The 24,242-nt window shown below is 56.7% G+C and overlaps 2 protein-coding genes across 2 annotated transcripts in view; both read left to right on the forward strand.

Moving 5' to 3' along the window:
• The first annotated feature begins 9,616 nt into the window (after positions 1-9,616).
• Positions 9,617-19,318, forward strand: TMUB1 (transmembrane and ubiquitin like domain containing 1). The gene is made up of 3 exons (XM_030546573.1): positions 9,617-9,692; positions 15,837-16,350; positions 17,951-19,318. Exons 2-3 carry the CDS (start codon positions 15,875-15,877, stop codon positions 18,303-18,305), a joined length of 831 nt encoding a protein of 276 aa, XP_030402433.1. The 5' UTR covers positions 9,617-9,692; positions 15,837-15,874; the 3' UTR covers positions 18,306-19,318.
• Positions 19,319-21,914: 2,596 nt separating this feature from the next.
• The window catches only part of FASTK (Fas activated serine/threonine kinase), a 47,927-nt gene continuing 45,599 nt past the window's right edge, over positions 21,915-24,242 (forward strand). Inside the window, exons 1-2 of the mRNA XM_030546572.1 lie at positions 21,915-21,971; positions 23,359-23,971. Coding sequence (XP_030402432.1) covers positions 23,404-23,971 — 568 coding nt within the window. The 5' untranslated portion in view covers positions 21,915-21,971; positions 23,359-23,403. The remainder of the gene's footprint in view (positions 21,972-23,358; positions 23,972-24,242) is intronic.

A 24,242-nucleotide genomic window follows, 5' to 3' on the forward strand; every position in this document is an offset into this window, starting at 1 on the left:
GTCCTTTGTGCAGAGCTTCAGTTTGTAGCAAGGCTCCTCCAGAGGTAAGAAGCAGGACTGAAGACAAAATGGAGATGATGATGCTGCCTTTTATAGTCCTTTTGCCATGTGGCTTGTGCTTCCTTTGTTCCAAACACAAGCCACCCAGCACATGGCTTGGAAAAACCTGAGTTCTGTCCATGGGCATGTCCCTGCCTTGCTGAGCCACAAGGCGTATCTACTTCTCTCAGTGGGTCAGTTGTAGCTGATGGTCCTTAATGGGCCATCAAGCAGGATAGGCAGAGCTGACACCAAATTGTCTGGGGTGTCACCCAGAAGCACAGCACAATAAATGTGTTATTCTCTAAGGTGCCACAAGTACTCCTGTTCTTTTTGCGGATACAGACTAACACGGCTGCTATTCTGAAACCAGACAGGATAGAGCCAATATTTGTAACTTTAAATACAAAAATGATGCATGCGCCCAGACAGCATAATGTCTCATTGACCTCAGTGTGTGAGCAAGCTCAGGATCTCACCCAGAATGTAGTCATGGGAATGATTCGGCAAGCCACAGCAGGACAAATTCCCATGGAGGCAATCAGCTTTATTCGTCCCCACATAACAGAGGAAGAATTAGCCCTCCAGCCCTGGTGGAGACTAGTTAATGCTTCGTACAATCACCACCAGCAAAGCTTGCAGTTATTCCTGATAACTTGGCAGGCAAAGAAATTAGAGTAATCCACTCAGTAGGATCCACTGGAATTACAGATTAATGATAACTCAGTAATGTTCTCCAGAGATCCTAACTCTTGGGCCTGGCAGAAAGATAATGTGTGGAACACAGACAGTAAATGTAAAGGAGTGTAGGAGAAAAGGTGGTCTGGGCTCTATCTGTGAAGACCAGGCATTGGAGGAACATGATGAATGCTCCTTCCCACAACCTGGGAATCAGTCTCTCTGTTCCTTCGATGTTATCCAGGAAGAGGGGTCTGTTGTCTATATTGGTAAAGCATGTGTGTGTGTAAGAACGAGATGTCATATTGTAGTGATTAATGGACATTGGATTCAACCCATGGTGCCTTACATTAATTGCTGTTTCTGTAATGTACCCACCATTGTTAGTTGTGATAGTACATTTACTGTGCCTATATGGACTGTACAACATCTAAATGCCTATCCCGAGCTCTACAAGGAGGTTTCCCCCATTTCACTGGGAATAGGTCTCACTGCCAGTAAGGGATTATTAACTTATCCCTCCTTACAAACTGAGCTGCAGAGACTCCTAACTTTGGGGGAGACTGGCAAACTCAAGATTCAGCACCACAGCCAGGAGATCTCTAGGCTGGCAGCTACAGTTAAAAACACAGGCCATCACCCCTGGTGGGAGACTTTGCTTGGGTGGAGCCCCGGCGCAACAGGTCTTTTGAATATCATGCTTCACACCCCATTGTGGTGATCATGGGTTTCCAAATTATACTAGCAATTGGTCTGGTTCTGCTGGTTTGCTGGATCCAGCAACTGATGCGGCGGCTGCAATGGATGGAAGATCAGACCCGGTACCACGGAGTAAGGATATGCTGGGGATACTCACTCACCACAAGCACCCCATCAACGGGGGGACTTGTTACCAGCAGCTCTGTGTTCGCGGGGAACCAGGGCACAGTAAGAAGACTGTCTGACTCACGAAAGACCCCCTCTCCCCCGCCTCTGCTTGGACCAAAGCTGATCAGAAGAAAGACTTACAAAAAGCAATGGAAAGGCCGTGGGAGACACACCTAAACTCCTCTGGACAAAGGTGACAGGATTAAGGCAACTCCCCGAGCCTCATTTGCATCGAAGATGGGACAGGGAGGCATCTCCATTAGCCTACAGAATGGAGACCAGAGATTCCAAGGCAAGAACCGCACTGAACTCTGGGAGCAAAAGAGCAGGAGAACAGTGCATCATGGGGTATCTCTGCCCCAGCTGTCAATGAACCCGCCTGCCCATGCCCAGCTCAGCAGTTATCAGACCAATTCTAGTAATAAACACTTTATTGGGATCCAAAATAGTGAAGCTGCCTAATTGCTCCCTCCAAGGAACAATGCCCCTAGCCAGGAATGAGCAGTTCCTGTTGTCCAGCCTGAAAAAAACAACATTGGTTTATCCTCCTGAGCCATCAGTTTACCCATAAACAAATCTAGTTTTCTCCCTTGAACCGTTGTTCTCTTCCTACACAAACCCCAACCCATGCTCAACTGCTTTGATGCCTGGATCCAAAATCTGCATCAGTTCCATTGGGACTTCATCTTCTCCTGACCGATCATGCTGGGAGCTCTGCCTGACTCCAGCACTCCAGACCCTCAGCTATCACCACCACCTGGGACCCGTGATTGATTCAAGCTTCACGGAGTGCTGAGAACCCAGCTCGCTCGCTCTCCAGGTGTAGCCCCCTGACCCTGACTTGTGGGATCAGTGATAGTTCTCTAAACCAGAATTTTGTCATCAAATTTAAGTTAGATTTAATATTATAACTGTTTTGTTTGTTTGGCTCCCCTGTGGTTATTACCAGCAATAAATAACTTCCGTGGTTAAGCTGGTTGCTTCTCTCTCTCTCTCTCTCTCCCGCTCCCTCCATGGGTGTTTTTTGGTTTCCTCATTCGCTCTGCAGCAACGCTCCTCATACCTCAGTTAAAGATCCCTGCAGCACTCAGAAATCATGTGGGGTTTGCTCATCAAGTGGGTTCCTACCGGAAAAATTGTAATGTGAAAGTGGGGATAGGGACGTGCTGAACCTGGGGCATATGAGGGTGACAGCTTGGAGGTGCTGTTCGACCCAGCCTGCTGAGTCCAGGGACATCTAAGGGGTTAGCTTGGGAATGCTGACTCACCCGGTCATCTCAGACGCGCTCTATTAATGTGTGTGTGAGTGGGTGCACATCTGATTCTGGGGCTGGAAGAACCCAGCCCGGGGAAACCGAGGTCCTGCAGGAGCGCTCCATTGGGAAGGAACTTGCAGAAGGGAGAAGTAGAGCTCCGTATGAGAACAGAAGTGACACAAGCGGCACGTTGATAGAAGTACAGACTCTAATAAATGAGCATACCCCAAAGCAGAGCCGCCCAGAGGATTCTGGGGGCCTGGGGACTTTGGCGGCGGGGGGCCTCTGCTTCGGTGATAATTCGGCAGCGGGGGGTCCTTCTACACTGGGACCCGCCGCCGAAGTGCCCCGAAGACCCACAGTGGGAGCCGCCCACCACCAAATTACTGTGGAAGCGGGACCAGCCGCTGAAGTGCAGCCGGGTCTTCGGCGGTAATTTGGTGGCGGGGGGGCCCCGCCGTGGGTCCTTGGGGCACTTCGGCGGCAGGTCCCAGAACAGAAGGGACCCCTGCCGCCGAATTACCACTGAAGACCCAGAGGCACTTCGGCAGTGGGTCCCACTTCGGCGGTAAGGACCCCTCCTGTCCCCCAGCGAAGATCAGGAGCAGAAGAAGCTCCGGGGGCCCGGGCCCCACAAGTGTTTTCTGAGGCCCCGGGAGTGAGTTAAGGACCCCACTCCAGGGGCCCCAAAAAACTCTCGTGGGGGCCCCTGCGGGGCCCAGGGTCTGGGGCAAAGTAATGGGCAAATCTGGTAACAGGGTTCAGAAAAGAGCCAGAGAATGGTTAAAGGATTGGAAAACCTGCTGTGTAGTGACAGACTCAGAGAGCTCAACAAAGAGACGAGGCGATTGGTTACAGTCTGTAAGTACCTACATGGGGAACAAATATTTAGTCATGGGCTCTTCAGTCCAGCAGAGAAAGATCTAACCCGATCCAATGGCTGGCGTAGAAGCAAGACAAATTCAGAGTGGAAATAAGGTGTAAATTTATAGCAGTCAGAGTCATTAACCAGGGGAACAATTTACCCAGGGTCGTGGTGGATTCTCCATCACTGACCATTGTTAAATTACAATGGATGTTTTTCTGAAAGCTCTGCTGGGGCGGGTCTCTGGCCTGTGCTAGGCAGGAGATCAGAAGAGATGATCACAATGGTCCCTTCTGGCCTTGAAGACAAGACTTGTCTATCCTGCCATGCCTGTCTCCCTGCAGTTGATTCAAGCCCAAACTTTGCTTCCAGGTCATGCTTACAAAACCTCTCAGGTCACACAGCTTGTTACCGCAATAATGCACAGCAGTGCTGCTGCAGTAACTCCTGGCTGAAGCAAGTCTCACAAACCTTCCATCTGGCAGGAGGTCAGGCTGTGGCGTTGCAGTGCTGTGGTGAACTGCAGACTCAGGTGCTGAGGGCAGAACATGAGTATGGGTGGTGGGTATCATAGGCAAGGGGACAATTTAGTCACAGGTATTTTTAGTAAAAGTCATGGACAGATCACAGGCAATAAACAAAAAATTCACGGCCTGTGCCCTGTCCATGACTTATACCAAAAATACCTGTTATTAAATCTTGGGGGGATGCTGGGGGGGGGCATGCTGGGGGGGGCACCCAGGGCCGGTGGCACCAGCTGTCAGAGGCCGCAGACTGCAGCTGCTCTGTCCATCTGCCCAGGGACTGCTGCCCGGGGCCTTTGGAGCAGCGGCTGGTGTGGCTGTCACAAGGCCACCTAGAGGGGGCGCAAATGGGGCAATTTGCCCCAGGTCCCACATGGGTCTTCGGCGGCACTTCGGCAGTGGATCCTTCACTCGGTCCGGGTCTTCAGCGGCACTTCAGCGGCGGGTCCCTCAGTGCCGCCAAAGACCTGGAGCTAGTGAAGGACCCGCCGCCGAAGACTCAGCGTGCCACCTGGTGAATACAAGTGCTGCAACAGGTGGCGCCTTTTTTTATGTCCACTCCCCCAAAATTGCTTTGCCCCAGGCCCCCTGAATCCTCTGGGAGGCCCTGTCCCTGGGTCCACCTGAGCTGCTGTCCCTGGAGCCAGCTGCTTGGGTGGCCCTGTGATCAGCCACACTGGCCGCTGCAGAAGTCATGGAGGTTGCAGAAAGTCACAGTTAGAAAATTCTCACATCTTTCTGCCACGTCCTAGCTACCAAACAGCTGATCCCACAGAGATATCAGTTGAGGTTTATTTGAAAGGTCTTGGCAAGAACTAGTGCACTGGACTAAACTGGAGAGAAAAAGTCTTCAGTGCTAACACTCTCCTGGATTCAGAGATTCCAAGGCCAAATGAGACCATGGTGATCATCCGGTCTGATCTCCTGTATAGCGTGGGCCAGAGACCCATCCCACATCATTGCTAGAGCAGAGCTGTTAGAACAACATCCAGCCTTGAGCTAGAAATTGCTAGTGATGTAGAATTCACCATGACCCTTGGTAAATTGTTCCAATGGATAATTACCCTCTCTGTTAAAAATGGACAACTTAGTTCAAGTCCGAATTTGTCTAGCTTCAACTTTCAGCCACTGGATTGTGTTCTAGCTTTGTGTGCTACAATGAAGAGCCTATTAGCAAAGATTTGTTCCCCCGGTAGGTACTCACAGACTGTGATCGAGTCACCCCTTCACCTTCTCTTTCCTAAGCTAAATAGACTGAGCCCCTTGATCGATCCGCGGCAGGTTTTCTAATCCCTTAATCGTTCTCCTGGCTCTTCTCTGTACCCTCTCCAGTTTATCAACATCCTCCTTGACTTGAGGGCACCAGAGCTGGTCACAATATTGTAGCAACAGTTGCACCATTGCCAAATACAGAGGTAAAAAAACCTCTCTAATTCTACTTGAGATATCTCTATTTATGCATCCAAGAATCACATTACCCATTTTTGACCACAGCTTCGCACTGTTTGGCTGATTATCCACCAAACCTCCAAAATCTTTTCAGAACCACTACACTCCAGGATAGATTCTCCTATCACTTAAGTATGGCCTACAGTCTTTGTTTCTAGATTAATACAGTTACATTTAGCTATATTACAAGACATATTGCTTGCTTGTGCCCAGTGTACAAAGTGATCCAGATTGCTCTGAATCAGTGACGTGCCCTCGACATTATTTGCCACTACCCAATTGTCATAAACAGATAGCTAAGGGTTAATGTCTCTTTCACCTGAAGCACCTGACCAGAGGACCAATCAGGAAACCGGATTTTTTTCAACTCTGGGTGGAGGGAAGTTTGTGTCTGAGTCTTTTGTCTGTCTGCCTGCTTTCTCTGAGCTTTGGAGAAGTAGTTTCTGCTTTCTAATCTTCTGTTTCTAAGTGTAAGGACAAAGAGATCAGATAGTAAGTTATATGGTTTCTTTTCTTTGGTATTTGCACGAATATAAGTGCTGGAGTGCTTTGATTTGTATTCTTTTTGAATAAGGCTGTTTATTCAATATTCTTTTAAGCAATTGACCCTGTATGTGTCATCTTAATACAGAGAGACCATTTGTATGTATTTTTTCTTTCTTTTTTATATAAAGCTTTCTTTTTGAGACCTGTTGGAGTTTTCTTTTCTGGGAAATTTCAGGGAAATTGAGTCTGTACTCACCAGGGAATTGGTGGGAGGAAGAAATCAGGGGGAGATCTGTGTGTGTTGGATTTGCTAGCCTGATTTTGCATTCCCTCTGGGTGAAGAGGAAAGTGCTTTTGTTTCCAGGACTGGGAACGGAGAGGGGGAGTCACTCTGTTTGGATTCACAGAGCTTGTGTCTGTGTATCTCTCCAGGAGTACCTGGAGGGGGGAAGGGAAAAAGGATTATTTCCCTTTGTTGTGAGACTCAAGGGATTTGGGTCTTGGGGTCCCCAGGGAAGGTTTTTCAGGGGGACCAGAGTGCCCCAAAACACTCTAATTTTTTGGGTGGTGGCAGCAAGTACCAGGTCCAAGCTGGTAACTAAGCTTGGAGGTTTTCATGCTAACCCCCATATTTTGGACGCTAAGGTCCAAATCTGGGACTAAAGTTATGATACCAATGTTTGAGTCATCTGCAAACTTTATTTATATTGTCTTCCAGGTCATTAATAAAATGTTCACTAGCACAGGGCCAAGAACTGACCCCACTGGAAACACACTGTTATACAGACAAAACTACACAGGATCTTTTCAGGGGGCAAGACAAAGATGCCATATTTATTATGATAACAATTTGATTTCTGACCAATAACTAATATCTTAATCCTTATACACACACATTATACCCAATACCTATACACACACACACCCATCGGATGTTTTGCAGTTGCTGCATAGTTACCAGTCCTGAATGTAGCTTGAGTTTGCAGCTTGTGGTGGTAACTGGCCAGGAAAGCTGGGCCTCTGTTGGGTATGCACTGATGCCCTTCCATGCTGGCAGCAGAATGTTACCCTCCAAAGTCTCCCCTCTCACCCATCCTTTTTGTAGGCTTTAGTTTGAATCCAGAGTCTATAGTTCTTCTGTGTCACTGCCTCTGGGTTTGGTGATTGATCACCCGTCAATTGCAGGCATGACTTTCAGCCTGGGACCTGGCTTTGATCTTCCTTCTATTGGACCTTTTCTGTTTAGGGTGGACTCTGCTTACTTTGTTAGGGCTCTTGTCTGCATCTTCAGCCAGTGGGGTTTGAATGGTATTTCATCATGACAGGCTGGAGCTGAAGGTTGATGCCATCATTCATAGAATATTAGGGTTGGAAGGGACCTCAAGAGATCATCTAGTCCCACCCGCTGCTCAAAGCAGGACAAATCCCCAGACTTTTATCCCAGTTCCCCAAATGGCCTCCTCAAGGATTGAACTCACAACCCTGGGTTTAAGTAGGCCAATGCTCAAACCAGTGAGCTAGCCCTCTCCCCCATCATCCACATCTACCTCATTCACACATCTAAACTAAACTAATAAGAGTACAGCAGGGTTTGCAAAAATGGAGGTTGGAGGAAGCTTTTACAAAACGGAGTGAGTGTTTTAAAATGGGGTTTGAATTACAATATGGCAAACAGAGAACAGAAGTTACAATATAGACAAGTGTAGTGAATGGTGAACAGAAGTTACAATACTGAAACAGTGCAAGTCTCAGTGATTTAAGCAGGAATTGGACTGATAGTGAAACTTACAAAGGCAGCTGGCTGAACAGCTATGGCTCTTAACAAGCAGGTTTATTGTCAATTAGCCAGTTCTTGGGGTAACTGGTTTTATGAATGAATGTTGTTTCATTCATAAAACCTTATGAAGTTACATTAATAAAGTGAATAATTAAAAACAATTTATCAGTTCTACAACACCTGCCCATTTACAATTACATTGTACATTACACACAGTTAGCCAGTTTTTAATCCATTTAATGACTGCCATGTTAATTTTATATTGTTCTGTTTTTTTCATCAAAATGTCATATGGCACCAAGTCAAATGCCTTACAGAAATCTAGGTCTATTATGTCAACACATAATTATGCCTTTATCGTCCAAATTTGTAATCTCATCCAAAAAAAGTTATCGTTAGTTTGACAGGGTCTGTTTTCCACAAACCAATGTTGATTAGCATTAATGACGGCAACGAGTCCTGTGGCACCTTATAGACTAACAGATGTATTGGAGCATGAGCTTTCGTGGGTGAATACCCACTTAGTCCAATGCATTAATTATATCACTCTTCATTCTTCATTAATTGAGTCCCATATCAGCTGCTCCATTGTCTTTCAGCACAGGAGAGGAAATAGAGAAGCCCCTTCCTCCTGCCCCTGGTTTGATCCCCATATATTGAGCCCCTGCCAGGGATGGGGCTGCACAGGGTGTTATAGGAGGCAGGTTTTTATTCCAATATGCCCAGGATGGAGCTGCACAGAGAACTGTAGGAGATGTATCCAGCATGACTGCTGCCAGAATCCTGTGGCCAGCTCTGGTGCCTTCAATTCAAGGAGGATGTTGATAAACTGGAAAGGGTTCAAAGAAGAGCCAGGAAAATGATTAAAGGATTAGGAAAACCTGCAGTGATAGATCAAGGAGCTCAGTCTATTCAGCTTAACAAAGAGAAGGTTCGGGGTGACTTGATTACAGTCTGTAAGTACCTACATGGGGAACAAATATTTAGCAAAGGGTTTTCCGGTTCGGCAGAGAAAGATCTGACACCATCCAATGGCTGGAAGCCGAAGCGAGACAAACTCGGACTGGAAATACGATGTACATTTTTGACAGTGAGGGTAATTATCCATGGGAACCATTGACCCAGGGTCATGGTGGATTCGCCATCACTGGCCATTGTTAACTCAACACAGGGGGTCAGATGAGACGATCACAATGGTCCCCTCTGCCATTGGCAACACTGTGCTGAATGGAACAGATGTGAATGGACTAAGGGCCCCACAAGCCGTGGGGTGGGGGGGGGGCACAAGCGTGTGTGTGTGTGTGTGGCCCCACAAGCTGGGGGGGGTCACAAACCGTGTGTGTGTGTGTGTGTGTGTGTGGCCCCACAAGCCGGGGGGGGGGGGGCCACAAGCCATGTCTCTGTATGTGTGTGTGTGTGGCCCCACAAGCCGTGTCTGTCTGTGTGTGTGTGTGTGTGTGGCCCCACAAGCCGGGGGGGGGCACAAACCGTGTGTGTGTGTGTGGCCCCACAAGCCGGGGGGGCACAAGCCCTCTGTGTCTGTGTGTGTGTGTGTGTGTGTGTGTGTGTAAAATCTGATTAGGGGCCCTGCTGTACTCTGTGCGTGCGTGCGCAATGTGACTACAGACCCCACAATGCCCTGCGCTGCGATGGGGACTACATGTCCCACAATGCCCTGCAGTGGGGGACTACTGGTCCCGGAATGCCTTGCGTCGGCACCGGAAGCGAGTGGTTCGGGATGGAGGAGGCGGGTGAGTATCGGCTCGGGGTTCACAGGGTCCCTCCGGCGCCGCGGCCCGGACCCCTCCGCTGCAGCCCCCCCATTCTGCCCCTCGTCCGGCCTGCCCCCCCGCTGCCCGCCCCGCATCTATCTCTGACCCCGCCCCGCTGCGGCCCCCCCCGCTGCTGCCCCCCATCCCTGTCCGACCTGCCCCCCCCGCTGCTGCCCCCCAGCTATCCCTGATCCCGCTGCGGCCCCCCCGCTGCTGCCCCCCATCCCTGTCCGACCTGCCCCCCCCGCATCTATCTCTGACCCCGCCCCGCTGCGGCCCCCCCCGCTGCTGCCCCCCATCCCTGTCCGACCTGCCCCCCCCGCTGCTGCCCCCCATCCCTGTCCGACATGCCCCCCCCGCTGCTGCCCCCCAGCTATCCCTGATCCCGCTGCGGCCCCCCCCGCTGCTGCCCCCCCATCCCTGTCCGACCTGCCCCCCCCGCTGCTGCCCCCCATCCCTGTCCGACCTGCCCCCCCCGCATCTATCTCTGACCCCGCCCCGCTGCGGCCCCCCCCGCTGCTGCCCCCCCATCCCTGTCCGACCTGCCCCCCCCGCTGCTGCCCCCCAGCTATCCCTGATCCCGCTGCGGCCCCCCCGCTGCTGCCCCCCCATCCCTGTCCGACCTGCCCCCCCCGCTGCCCGCCCCGCACCCATCTCTGCCCCCGCCCCGCTGCTGCCCCCCCCGCTGCTGCCCCCCATCCCTGTCCGACCTGCCCCCCCGCTGCTGCCCGCCAGATATCCCTGATTCCGCTGCGGCCCCCCCCCCGCTGCTGCCCCCCATCCCTGTCCGACCTGCCCCCCCCGCTGCTGCCCCCCAGCTATCCCTGATCCCGCTGCGGCCCCCCCCGCTGCTGCCCCCCATCCCTGTCCGACCTGCCCCCCCCGCTGCTGCCCCCCAGCTATCCCTGATCCCGCTGCAGCCCCCCCGCTGCTGCCCCCCCATCCCTGTCCGACCTGCCCCCCCGCTGCCCGCCCCGCACCCATCTCTGCCCCCGCCCCACTGCTGCCCCTGCCCCGCTGCTGCCCCCCATCCCTGTCCGACCTGCCCCCCCGCTGCTGCCCCCCAGATATCCCTGATTCCGCTGCAGCCCCCCCGCTGCTGCCCCCCATCCCTGTCCGACCTGCCCCCCCCCGCTGCTGCTCCCCAGCTATCCCTGATCCCGCTGCGGCCCCCCCATCCCTGTCCGACCTGCCCCCCCCGCATCTATCTCTGACCCCGCCCCGCTGCGGCCCCCTCAGCTGCTGCCCCCCCATCCCTGTCCGACCTGCCCCCCCGCTGCTGCCCCCCAGATATCCCTGATCCCGCTGCGGCCCCCTCGCTGCTGCCCCCCATCCCTGTCCGACCTGCCCCCCCCGCTGCTGCTCCCCAGCTATCCCTGATCCCGCTGCGGCCCCCCCATCCCTGTCCGACCTGCCCCCCCCGCATCTATCTCTGACCCGACCCCGCCCCGCTGCGGCCCCCTCAGCTGCTGCCCCCCCATCCCTGTCCGACCTGCCCCCCCCGCTGGTGCCCCCCAGCTATCCCTGATCCCGCTGCGGCCCCCCCATCCCTGTCCGACCTGCCCCCCCGCTGCTGCCCCCCAGCTATCCCTGATCCCGCTGCAGCCCCCCCCGCTGCTGCCCCCCCATCCCTGTCCGACCTGCCTCCCCCGCTGCCCGCCCCGCATCTATCTCTGACCCGCCCCGCTGCGGCCCGCCCCACTGCGGCCCCCCATCCCTGTCCGACCTGCCCCCCCGCTGCCCGCCCCGCATCTATCTCTGACCCCGCCCCGCTGCTGCCCCCCCATCCCTGTCCGACCTGCCCCCCCCGCTGCCCGCCCCGCATCTATCTCTGACCCCGCCCCACTGCGGCCCCCCCGCTGCTGTCCCCCATCCCTGTCCGACCTGTCCCCCCCCCGCTGCCCGCCCCGCATCTATCTCTGGCCCCCCCTCGCTGCGGCCCCCCCCGCTGCTGCCCCCCATCCCTGTCCGACCTGTCCTCCCACTGCCTCCCCATCTATCCCAACCCGCCCTGCTACGGCCCCCCCACCCCTGTCCGACCTGCCCCCCCGCCTCTTCTCCCCGCCCCATCTAACCTTGACCGCGCCTAGCCCCCACCCCACCGCCTTTCCTGCCCAGCTCTCGTGGGGGAGAGCTACCCCCCATGTGCCAGCTGCTCTGCCCTGGCTGGGCGCTCCCCCCGAGTTCAGCACTAACCTGCTCCGTGTTCATCCTCTCAGCTGGCGCCGCCCTATGGACACCCCGCGGGGTCTGGTGCCCCAGGCTGCGAGGTGGCTGCAGATCCCCGACTGCCCTGTCCCCAAGGCGCGCGGAGGGGCCGGGTTCCAGACAGTGGAAGAGCTGGGACTAGACTTGGGCGGCCAGGACAGTCTGTGTAGTGGGGGTGCCGAGAGTCACTGAACCGAACTAACCCTGGATTCATGGAAACCACTTCGAGCCGGGGGCGCAGCAGCCCCCCTGTGCCAGCCTCTAGGGAACAGAAGGTAGCAGCCCTTGTGGGAATGCTGCAGTCTGGCAGGCCACTCATACGCTCTCCTCTGTAACTTCCTTCCCACTGGTGCTGTGCTCCCCAGCAATGCAGATGGGCTGCACCCCAAAGACTCCCTCAGACACTCACGCCTAGAGTGCCCGAGTGGCGGGCCCTGCAGGGAGGGGTTTGCTGGCTTCCTCCCTCCGGAGGCGTTGGACTGCAGAGAGGCTGGGCTGGCTTGTGGTGGGCACTTCTCTAGACATGTTAATAATTGTGTCTCTGTCCCTCGCGTATGTAGATTATGAGCTGCTTGGGGCAGGACTCAGCCTTTTGTTGTTCATAGAGTCCAAGGCCAGCAGGGACAATTGTGATCAGATAGTCTGGCCTCCAGCATCACACAGGCCAGAGACCTGCCCCCAAAATGATTCCTTTCGCTCTAGAGCTTATCTTTTAGTTCCATGTGTCAGTGCCTGAGAGCAGGGGCTCTGAGCCTTTCCAGACTGCTGTCCCCCTTGCAGGAGGCTAATTTCCCTGGCGTCCCCCTGCGTTTCACCTCACTTACAAACTACGTGCTTACAAACCCAGACAGAGAAATACAAAGGTGTTACCACATGCTATTGCTGACAAATAGCTTACTGTCTGATTTTTACCATATAATTATAAAATAAATCAAGGGAATATAAATATTGTACTTACAATTCAGTGTCTAGTATATAGAGCGATGAAGTGAGCTGTAGCCCACGAAAGCTCATGCTCAAATAAATTTGTTAGTCTCTAAGGTGCCACCAGTGCTCCTGTTCTTTTTATGAAGTGTTTGTCCTGACTTCCTAGTGCTTTTCAAATAGCCTGTTGTAAAACTAGGCAAATCTCTAGCTGAGTTGATGTACCCCCAGGAAGAGCTCTGTGTCCCCCTGGCTGAGAGCCACTGCCCTAGATACACCATCAATACCAATAACAACATACAAAAAAGCTACATTTAAAATAAAGCTTATAAAGTAAAGCACTCAAAAGTTCGGCAATCCCTTAATTTGCTCCCTTGTGCATGTGCTTTACGACCTGGTCTGTAAGTACATGTTCCCTTGCCTCATTCAGTGCTCTGAATGAAAGGTGCTCCCTGAGTGTGGAGCTATTGAATATTGCTCTTTGTCCTGATTTGGTGTGTGAGCCCAGGCTTGGCTTACTGACCATCCAAACCCAGCCCTGAATACAGAACTACTCTTGTGGAGTGAGCCCAGGAGAAGTCTTTTCATTTCTGTTTGAGTCTTTGGGAATTTCTGGTTATTTCACTTTATCCAGATCTGGCGGTGGGGAAGGAGTGGTTACAGGTTCTGCCCTAGGTGATGGGAGCTGGGTTGGAGAGCCAGCAGCAGCAGCAGCAGCTCTGGGGTTTCTCTCCTGTGGGCTGGGCCTGGCTCCTCGCTTGCAGCACTGCTCAGGTTTGATGGAGGCGCAGCCAGGTTGCAACACCAGTCACTCAAAGTTAGACCAGTTAGGGGTGCCCCCTTGTCATGAAGGGAGGAGGCTGGGCCAAGCCTGCGTGTGTGTGGCACAGTGACCTTGTGTACCAGGTCGTGATGACCGAACAGGACACGAGCCCTAGAACTGCTGTTGCTGGCTGAGTTTTTTGTTTTAATTCATGTTGTTTCACTTCTGGGAAAAGATGAATTTCTCTTCACAAAGCACCTTTGAGATTAGACTGGGGTATCCCCATTTTATAGATGGAGAAAGACAGCACTGAACCTCAGAGGTATTTAGCTACCTAACTCTCAGTTAAATCGGGGGTGTTCAGATGCCTATACCTGTGAGGATCTGAGCCCGAGAGAGTAAGGAAAATATTGTTAAATGCTTCCACTAGTTTTGGATGCGCAGTCAGAGAGTCCTATAAATGCCTCAGTTTCCTTCGGTGCTTTGCATGGAGCATAAAGGGTTAAAAAGCTGCTCTTGGGCAGAGCAGGGCAGGTGAGGGGTGTGTGTCACAGGACTGCCTTGGGTGATGTGAATTGGTTGACAAGGACAGGCCGAAACCACCCAGGATCCACAAGACAGTGGAATCCTCAATGGCCAGGACAGAGTTTTTTCCCCATCTCTCTGTGAGGAAGCAGAGCAAAGGCCCCAGGTAGAGAACAAAGGGGGTCAGGTGACTGGGCTAAGTTGGCCTTTGGAGACAGGCACCTGGCTGGAACAAAGGTTGAAGGGAGAGAGACAAGATGGTTTCAAGGGAGCCTTGGCCTGGAGCTGGCCAGGCTGGATGCTGCCTTCACCTTTGCCTCTCCACTAACATCAGGATCTGAAGCCAGGTGACCAATCACGTGTGACCTTGTTTTGGGAGGGCTGCCTGCTGTGAATGCAGATACTGACTGCAGGGAGCATGATGCCATGAAGGGGCACAGCATGGCCTTCTGCAGGCATCTGGCTGGGGATTCAGAGAGAGACAGGGATCGCTGGGGCTGAAGGGCCAGTTTCAGAGCCTTGGCGGCTACAGACCTGCCCTGGTGCAGTGGGGTTGCACAGCCATCCATCCTGTACACTGATTGAGGCCGGGGTCCTGTGGGTAATGTAGTATGTGATCAAGTAATTAAAGATTGTATTGTAAGTATATGCACATGGAGTCAAATTAAGGATGCCCTTGTAACTTTTAACTGGCATGTCCTATCTTTTGATTGCTCAGCTTTGAAATCTCAGCATTCTTCTAGTGTAGTTTTTTGTTAATGTAACCGCCTGGCTTTTTTTAAAAGCAAAGTGAAAAAACAAATTCCATCGTATGGAACCATATTGGCCCCTGACACCTTTAGATCACAGCACAGTCCTCTCCCGGTGGAGGTCAGACTAGATAATCATACTACTTCCTTCTGGTCTTAACATCTCTGACTCTACCACTCAGACTAGTGGAGGAGCTGTCTGTGTGTGTCTACTACCAGGTGGGGTGGGACATGTGCTTTGTCAGTGGGTTGCGCTGCCGTCGGAGGAGTGGGGTTGCACATCTGTTGGCTGGCGTCGGAGGAGTGGAGTGGGGTTGCACAGCCATCAGCTGGTGTCAGAGGAGTGGAGTGGGGTTGCACAGCCGTCAGCTGGTGTCGGAGAAATGCTGATGGACAGGAATTCAGAATTCCATTCCAGGCTGTGGAGAGGAGCATGGCTATTGGCTATAGACCCTTCTGCCCCTGTTTTCCCAGCCTGTCCCTGTGTCCTAGCATATACTTGTCTGTCTCTTCTCCTCCCGCACACACAACCTGTCCCTGTCCCCCCCAAATAAAAGCAGTTGAAGTTTGCAACGTTAGGAGCAACTGAAAAGGGGCGGCTAGTGGGAAGCATTAGGCAGCTGTAGCTAGACTGCGCTACCTGAGGGGGGACAATGGGAAGAGAGTTGAACGGGAAGGGTGATGCAAACAGATAAGCTCAGAGATCTAGGCCCGTTGGGCTCAGCATCCCTGTAACTCTGCCCAACCCTGCACTTAGTGCCCTGAGGCATGGGGGTGTCTCCAGGACCTTCCTCCCTGGGCATTAATTTTGTGCCCTGTGGACCAGGCCCAGCCTGCGGGAGTCCCTGTTGGTTGGGAAGCTGAGCGCCTGCTGTGCTGAGCACTGGCTGCGGGGCGGGAGTGTCCCCGATACTGGCTCCCAGGGCTCACTGCTGCTGTTCTGTCTCTCTGCAGTCTGGTAATCCTGCTGTCCCCAGCACTGCCCAACTGCCATGGCTCTGATTGAGGGCGTGGGGGACGAAGTCACCATCCTCTTTGCCCTGCTGCTCATCGTGCTGGTGCTGGTGCTGGCATGGGTCTCTACACACACCTCAGAGCGGAGCGACCAGGTCTTTGCTGCTTCCCCCCCTCTGGCAGCTGGGCAGCCTGGGGCAGAGAGCCTGCTGGAGGATGGGCCAAGGGACCCCAGCATGCAAACCCCAGCGGCAGGGGAGCCCAAGGAGGAAGCGGAGTCGTCAGCAGGTGCCATGCCAGATGGGCCTGATGGTATTGCTGCAGGTCTGAGACACCGGGCCGAGCCTGGATCTCCACAGTGCCCCCTGCAGCCCCCCGGAGACACAGGTGCCAGCCCCGAGGCCACAGACAGCAGCCCCATGGACCACACCATAGTGCTAAGGCTGAAGTTCCTGAACGACACGGAGCGCCTGGCCACTGTGCGCCCAGAGGAGACGGTCGGCTCTCTGAAGAGGTGAGAGGCTAAGTGGCAGCAAGCTGTGGGGAGGAGGCAGAGCTCTGAAGCGCAGCGTCACAGCCAGGCAGGCTCCCCCTCTCACCCTTGCCTCTGCCCGCCCCGCCTGGGGGCTCTGGCATCCCTTGAACCTCAGTTTGTCCTCCCTTCTCCTGTACTAAACGTGCTGGATGCGGCTTGGAGCCTGGACCGCTTTCAGCTGCTGTCCCTCCCCAGGGGGGTAGGCTTGTGTGTCCCAGCTTATGCCTGTAGCTTAGATGGTGCTGTTGGTACCAGTGATCACAGATCCACAGTCCAGGGTGATGAGAGTGGTGTGTGGGACACACCCTGGCACAAGGGCGCAGACTGGCCTGGGGGGATCATGATGGGACACTGCTAGGACAATGAGAGCACACAGCAAAATGACAGACCATGGAAGGGAAGATGTGGGGGCGGGCTGCACAGCCAGGTGCCAGGGGATGGGGACAGATTGGGGGTGGGGGGTTTGCATTCCGGCTCCCAGGATGGAGATTCATGGGGAGTTAGGCACAGCCAAGCCCCCCATAATGGGGGTATGGAGCCCTATGGAGGAAGGTTGTACTCAAAGCAGACTGTGAAGAGTTGCAAAGGATCACACCAAACTGAGTGAGTGGGTAACAAAATGGCAGATGCAATTCAGTGTTGCTAAATGCAAAGTGATTCACATTGGAGAAGATAATCCAACTCTGCATATACAATGATGGGGTGTAAATTAGCTCTTACCACTCAGGAAAGAGACCTTGGAGTCATTGTGGATAGTTCTCTGAAAACATCCACTCAATGTGCAGCGGCAGTCAGAAAAGCCAACAGAAATTTGGAAATCATTAGGAAGGGGATACATAATAGGATAGAAAATATCATATTGCCTCTATATAAAACCTTCAATACTGTGTGCAGATGTGGTCACTGCATCTCAAAAAGATATATTAGAATTGGAAAAAGCACAGAGAAGGGCAACAAACATGATTATGGATGTGGAACAGCTTCCATTTGAGAAGATTAAAGAGACTGGGACTGTTCAGCTTGGAGAAGAGACAACTAAGAGGGGATAGGATAGAGGTCTATAAAATCATGACTGATTTTGAGAAGGTAAATAAGGAAGTGTTATTTACTCCTCATAACACAAGGACTAGGGGCCAATCAGTGAAATTAATAGGCAACAAGTTTAAAACAAACACAAGGAAGTTCTTCACACAACGCACAGTCAACCTGTGGAACTCCTTGCCAGGGGATGTTGTGAAGGCCAAAACTATAACTAGGTCCAGAAAAGAATTAGCTCAGTCCCTGATCCATTGATGGCGATTAGCCAAGACGGGCAGGGACGCAGCCCATACTCTGGGTGTCCCTAAACCTCTGACTGCCAGAAGCTGGGAGAGGATGATGGGATGGATCACTTGATAAATCACCCTATTGCATTCAGTCCCTCTGAAGCACCTGGCACTGGCCCCTGCTGGCAGACAGGACCGTGGGTGGGCTGGACCATTGGGCTGAGCCAGTGTGGTCGTTTTGATGTTCTTAAGGTGGGGCTGGCGAACGGTGTGTCTGTGACTGTAACATTTCCCTCCCTGTGTCTTCACCTTAGGGCCCATTTCCCAGGCCAGGAGCACCAAGTGCGTCTGATCTACCAGGGCCAGCTGCTGCGGGACGATGCTCAGAGCCTGGCTGCATTGCACCTCACCCACAACAGCGTTCTGCACTGCCACGTCTCCCAGCATGGCCCAGCCCCCATGGCTGCTGGCCTCCGGGCCACTGCTGACCCTGTGCACACAGCCCTCAACGTGGGCAGCCTGATGCTGCCGCTCTTTGTGCTCATGCTGGCTGTGCTGTGGTACTTCCAGCTGCAGTACCGGCACATCTTCACCGCCACCGCCACCTCCTGCCTGGCTGGCCTCACCCTGCTCTTCAGCTTCATGGCTTTCGCTCTGTACCGCAGATAACGCTGCCCACAGAGCCTCCGAACCCTGCCAGCCTGTTCTGGGCAGAGCCCGCCTGCCCGCTGCCTCTACGGCCGAGGGGAGCCATTTTGGAGGGGCTCATGACAGAGACCCCCCCCAAGTCCATGGGGACCCAGATCTGCTGTTGTAGCATGAGTCCTGATGCCCAGCAGGAGCACAGGGGCAGTCACTGTGGCCCATATTTCCGAGTCCCATACCCCCACTCCACCTGGCAGCTGAGAAGAGGGATGCTGCAGTCAAGTGAGGTTCTCCCCTCCCCCAACAGCACATGGGGGTGGGAGCCAGATCCTTAATTGTTACAAGGGGGCAGTTTATTCCTGCCTCTGAGGAAGGCAGGGGGACTTCATGGTTATAAGGAGCAAGCAGCTCTGTAGGACAGCCTGGGATCTCCTCCTGAACTGGTTCCTCTGCCAGCCCATTGCTGAGGAGTTGTGCTGTGCAAACAGGGAATCTGCCCACACTCCACCTGTCCACCCCCCATTTGCTCTTTGCACGTGCTTGTGAACAGACTGGGCCCTCGTGCTCAATGCTCGCTTACCCACACACTGGCATACAGTCTGGGTGCTGTTGCGTGCCCTTCTTTCCCCTGCACACTTGAGTGCTCTCACACATGCTCACATTCTCTCTCTCTCTCTGTATCTCACACTCACACACATTCCTTGCTGTGTGGAGTCCTGGACCTGGCGATCCATTAGCCCACGGCTATTGCCGAATGGGGGAGCAGTGCCTCCGAGAAGGGGAGAGTTCTTCACTCCTTGGGCTCTCTGACCTGAGTGGACGGGGTGGGGGGTGGGGGGGGGACACTGCTGCTCATGCAGGGGCTGACTGCATGGTCTGCTCCTTTGGGAAGGGTGTCCAGGTATGGGAGGCCCAGCTGGCCTGTCCTGCCCCGCCCCCCCCCCCGTAGGGTTCCTGGGGGGTGATGGGGCCTGGGTCAGTGGAGCATGTTTCTCATTAATGCTTCTTTTAAAATTAAAACCTGTGAATAACTAAAATCTCCTCTGGCTGGTGTGTGTGTGGGTGCGTGGAGGGCAGTGAGTGAGTGGAGAGTGGGAGAGGGTAGGGGGAGATGGGTATGGGGGAAAGGCATGGTAGTTGCTGGACCAGGTTAGCCAACTCCCTGCTCTCCTTTGGGGGGGGGGGGAGAGGGAGGGACAGAGTGATTGCTGGACCAGAGGAATTGCCTGCCAAGTCTCTCCAGGGGCGTGGGGGTGTGGAGGAGGAGGGGGCATAGGGGGAAGGATGCAATGTGTGGAGGTGGGGAACGATAAGGTGATTGTGGGACCAGAGTAGCCTGCTCCTTGCTCTCTCCAGTGGGGGTGTGAGGTGTGTTGGGGGGTGCGTGGTGGGGACGGGGTGACGGATCTCTCGGGCAGGGGAGGGAGGCGAGTGGGGCATGGGCGGGGAGTGGGGGAGGGGTGGTGGATCTCTGGGGGGAGCAGGGGAGGGTGGGGACTGGCAGATGGGCGGGGAGTGGTGGGGGCAGGTGGCGGATCTCTCGGGACGGGAGGGTGTCGGGGATGGGCAGGGAGTGGAAGGGGTGTGTGTGGCAGATCTCTTGGGGGGCAGGGGACAGTGGGGAGATGGGCTGGGAGTGGTGGGGGCGGGTGATGGATCTCTGAGGGGAGTGGGGGATGGCTGGGGTGTGGGGGAGGGGTGTATGGTAGGGCAGAATGACGGATCTCTCGGGGGCAGGGGAGGGAGGGGAGTGGGCCATGGGTGTGCAGTGGGGGTGAGGTGGCAGATCTCTCTGGGCGGCGGATGGGCAGGGGGTGGGGGAGGGGTGCGGAGTGGTGTGGCAGTTTTTGTAGGCCGGGGTGGGGTGTGGGGGATGGGCGGGGTGTGGGGGCATTGTGGGGGGAGGGGAGTGGAGGATGGGCAGGGTGTGGGTGTGGGTGTGGTGTGGGGGATGGGCGGGGTGTGGGGGTGGGGTGGCGGATCTCGGGGCAGGGGAGGGAGGGGAGTGGGGGATGGGTTGGGGTGGCAGTTCTCGAGGGGCAGAGGAATGGGGGAGGGCTGCGCGGTGGGGGTGGGGTGGCGGATCTGGAGGGGGGCAGGGCAGGGGAGTGGGGAAGGGGTATGGTGAGGGTTGAGTGATAGACCTCGGGGGTCAAGGGAGGGGATTGGGGGATGGGCGGGAAGTGGGGGAGGGCTGCGTGGTGGGGGCGGGGAGGCGGATCTGCAGGGGGCAGGGGAGGGAGGGGAGTGGGGGATAGGTTGGGGTGGCAGTTCTCGAGGGGCAGAGGAATGGGGGAGGGCTGCGTGGTGGGGGTGGGGTGGCGGATCTGGAGGAGGGAAGGGCAGGGGAGTGGGGAAGGGGTGTGGTGGCGGTTCTCGAGGGGCATTGGAATGGGGGAGGGGAGTGGGGGTGGGGTGGCGGATCTGGAGGGGGGCAGGGCAGGGAGGGGAGTGGGGGAGGGTGTGGTGGGGGTTGAGTGACAGACCTCGGGGGTTAAGGGACGGGATTGGGGGATGGGCGGGGAGGTGGATCTGGAGGGGGGCAGGGGAGAGAGGGGAGTGAGGGGTGGGGTGGGGTGGTGGTTCTCGAGGGGCAGAGGAATGGGGGAGGGCTGCGCGGTGGGGCTGGGGTGCCGGATCTGGAGGGGGACAGGGCAGGGGAGTGGGGGAGGGGTGTGGTGAGGGTTGAGTGATAGACCTTGGTGGTCAAGGGAGGGGATTGGGGGATGGGCGGGATGTGGGGGAGGGCTGTGTGGTGGGGGCAGGGAGGTGGATCTGCAGGGGGCAGGGGAGGGAGGGGAATGGGGGGTGGGGTGGCAGTTCTCGAGGGGCCGAGGAATGGGGGAGCGCGGCGCAGTGGGGGTGGGGTGGCGGATCTGGAGGGGGGCAGGGGAGGGGAGTGGGGGAGGGGTGTGGTGGGGGTTCTCGAGGGGCAGAGGAATGGGGGAGGGGTGCGGGGTGGAGTGGCGGATCTGGAGGGGGGCAGTGCAGGGGAGTGGGGGAGGGATGTGGTGGGGGTTGAGTGACAGACCTCGGAGGGTCAAGGGAGGGGATTGGGGGATGGGCGGGATGTGGGGGAGGGCTGTGCGGTGGGGGTGGGGTGGCGGATATGGAGGGGGCAGGGAAGGGAGGGGGATGGTTCTCGAGGGGCAGAGGAATGGGGGAGGGGTGCGCGGTGGGGGTGGGGTGGCGGATCTCTTGGGGGGCAGGGCAAGGATGGGTGCGCGGTGGGGGTGGGGTGGCGGATCTGGAGGGGGGCAGGGCAGGGAGGGGAGTGGGGGAGGGGTGTGGTGGGGGTTGAGTGCCAGACCTCGGGGGGTCAAGGGAGGGGATTGGGGGATGGGCGGGATGTGGGGGAGGGCTGCGCGGCGGGGGCGCCCCCCAGTGGACCCGGCCTGGCCTGGGGGCGGGGCGGGTGATGTCACTGGGGCGCCGGCCAATCCGCCTTGACGCGCACCGGTTCCGGTGGCCGCGAGTTCCGCAGGGTAACGCGCCCTCATTACCATATGCAAATGACACCCTGGGCCACAGCGGGAGCTGCGCGCGGGCCGGGCGGGACGGTCAGGCGCGCGGCAGACCCCGCCCCCGGCAATGTGGGGGCGGGGCGGGGCGGGACTGGCGGGGCGCGGGGGCTGCTGGGAAGATGGCGGCCGCGGCCGCCGCGCGGCACTGAGGGGCCGGGGGCGCCATGTAGGGCCGGGGGCAGAGCGGGGGGGCGGGGCGTGAGTGGGGGGGGGTCAGAGCGGCGGGAGGGGCCGATGGGGGGTCAGCTGGAGGTGGGGCTGTGGGGGGAGCGAGTTGGGGGGCAGAGTTGGGGGATGGGGCTGTGGGGGGCAGTTTGTAGTTGTGGGGCCTCTGGGGAGTGGGTCAGGGGCGGCTGTGGGGAGCTCCCGGGTACCCTGTCCCAGCAGGGGGTGTGTAGGGAGCGGGGCAGGGGCGGCTGTGGGGAGCTCCCAGTACCCTGTCCCAGCAGGGGGTGTGGAGGACGTGGGGCAGGGGCGGCTGTGGGGAGCTCCCTGGTACCCTGTCCCAGCAGGGGGTGTGTAGGGAGCGGGGCAGGGGCGGCTGTGGGGAGCTCCCAGTACCCTGTCCCAGCAGGGGGTGTGGAGGACGTGGGGCAGGGGCGGCTGTGGGGAGCTCCCTGGTACCCTGTCCCAGCAGGGGGTGTGTAGGGAGCGGGGCAGGGGCGGCTGTGGGGAGCTCCCGGGTACCCTGTCCCAGCAGGGGGTGTGGAGGACGTGGGGCAGGGGCGGCTGTGGGGAGCTCCCTGGTACCCTGTCCCAGCAAGGGGTGTGGAGGGAGTGGGGCAGGGGTGGCTGTGGGGAGCTCCTGGGTACCCTGTCCCAGCAAGGGGTGTGGAGGACGTGGGGCAGGGGCGGCTGTGGGGAGCTCCCAGTACCCTGTCCCAGCAGGGGGTGTGTAGGGAGCGGGGCAGGGGCGGCTGTGGGGAGCTCCCGGGTACCCTGTCCCAGCAGGGGGTGTGTAGGGAGCAGGGCAGGGGCGGCTGTGGGGAGCTCCTGGGTACCCTGTCCCAGCAAGGGGTGTATAGGGAGCGGGGCAGGGGCGGCTGTGGGGAGCTCCCGGGTACCCTGTCCCAGCAAGGGGTGTGTAGGGAGCGGGGCAGGGGCGGCTGTGGGGAGCTCCCGGGTACCCTGTCCCAGCAGGGGGTGTGGAGGACGTGGGGCAGTGGTGGCTGTGGGGAGCTCCTGGGTACCCTGTCCCAGCAGGGGGTGTGTAGGGAGCAGGGCAGGGGCGGCTGTGGGGAGCTCCTGGGTACCCTGTCCCAGCAAGGGGTGTATAGGGAGCGGGGCAGGGGCGGCTGTGGGGAGCTCCCGGGTACCCTGTCCCAGCAGGGGGTGTGGAGGACGTGGGGCAGTGGTGGCTGTGGGGAGCTCCTGGGTACCCTGTCCTAGTGAGTGGTGTGGAGGGAGCAGCGCATCTGGTGGGACTTTTGAGGCGAGCGCAGGTGTCTCCTTGCTGCTTTGACTGCTGTTTCCTTCGTCCCGGGCTGAGGCCCTTAGGGAAGCTGGGTCCTTGGCGCTGCCTCTCTCATGATCTTTCTCTGACTTTCCTTCAGGGTCTCCTTGTTTTCAGAAGCACCTCGAGTTGCCCTCTTCTCACCATGCTGCGCCTGCTGCCATGGCTCCGCGCCCTGAGCCAAGAGAGCCCATGGCCCTGTGTCCTGCCGAGGCTGGCTGCTAGTGACACGAGGGGGGCCAGGATGTATCCGAGCTGCTCCTGTGCAGGGAAGGCCAAGCAGCGGGCTGTGCTGCTCCCCCTGGATCCCTACAGCCACGGGCTGTTCCACAGCTTGCCCCCCGATGCCGGCAGGACTCGAGGCCATGGCAAGAGGAAGAGCTGGAGCTTCATCCACGAGAAGATGAGCTACGACACTTTCTTTACCATGAAGCGGTTGATAGAGCGGTCGCAGAGTGTGGGGGAAGTGCTGCGCTGGGTCACCCAGAACCCCAGCAAGGTGTCTGCCAGCCACTACCCCATTGCCCTGCACAAGCTGGGTCAGCTGCTGCAGGAGCCGCAGGGCCAGGCCGTGGTGAATGGAGAGCACCGTGGACCCAACCAGGTGCTGGAGCAGCCAGAGTTCCAGGCGCTCTGCCAGGCCATCATCAGTGGGTGCTCCAAGTTCGATAACTTCAGCATCGTCAATTGTCTGTACGCTGCTGCGGCTCTGGGTGAGTGCTCTAAAAACTGGGTCGGGGGGAGGTTATGTGCCATGGGGTGTGTGAGGGGTGGTGGGACTGCAGTGGGGTGCTGTGCAGAGGGTTGGGAGGGCAGGAGGGTTCTCACACGCGTGTGGACACCCAGTCTGTGTGGGTAAGGGCTTACCTCCCTGGAGGTGGGCAGCTCTGGAGCAAGGATGGTTACCTGTATGGTGGACAAGGAGTGGCGCCTGGCTGTGTGTGTGGGGACGTTGCCTTTTGTGTGTTCGCAGGAGGTTTGGAC

The sequence above is a fragment of the Gopherus evgoodei genome, unplaced genomic scaffold (genome assembly GCF_007399415.2).
Source record: "Gopherus evgoodei ecotype Sinaloan lineage unplaced genomic scaffold, rGopEvg1_v1.p scaffold_47_arrow_ctg1, whole genome shotgun sequence".
Lineage (NCBI taxonomy): Eukaryota > Metazoa > Chordata > Testudines > Testudinidae > Gopherus > Gopherus evgoodei.

Excerpts from the sequence above, each read along its gene's own strand:
- TMUB1 (XM_030546573.1), top strand. The coding sequence starts at position 15,875 with ATGGCTCTGATTGAGGGCGTGGGGGACGAAGTCACCATCCTCTTTGCC. Across the intron at positions 16,351-17,950 it reads ACGGTCGGCTCTCTGAAGAG|GGCCCATTTCCCAGGCCAGG; the intron begins GTGAGAGGCTAA and ends TCTTCACCTTAG.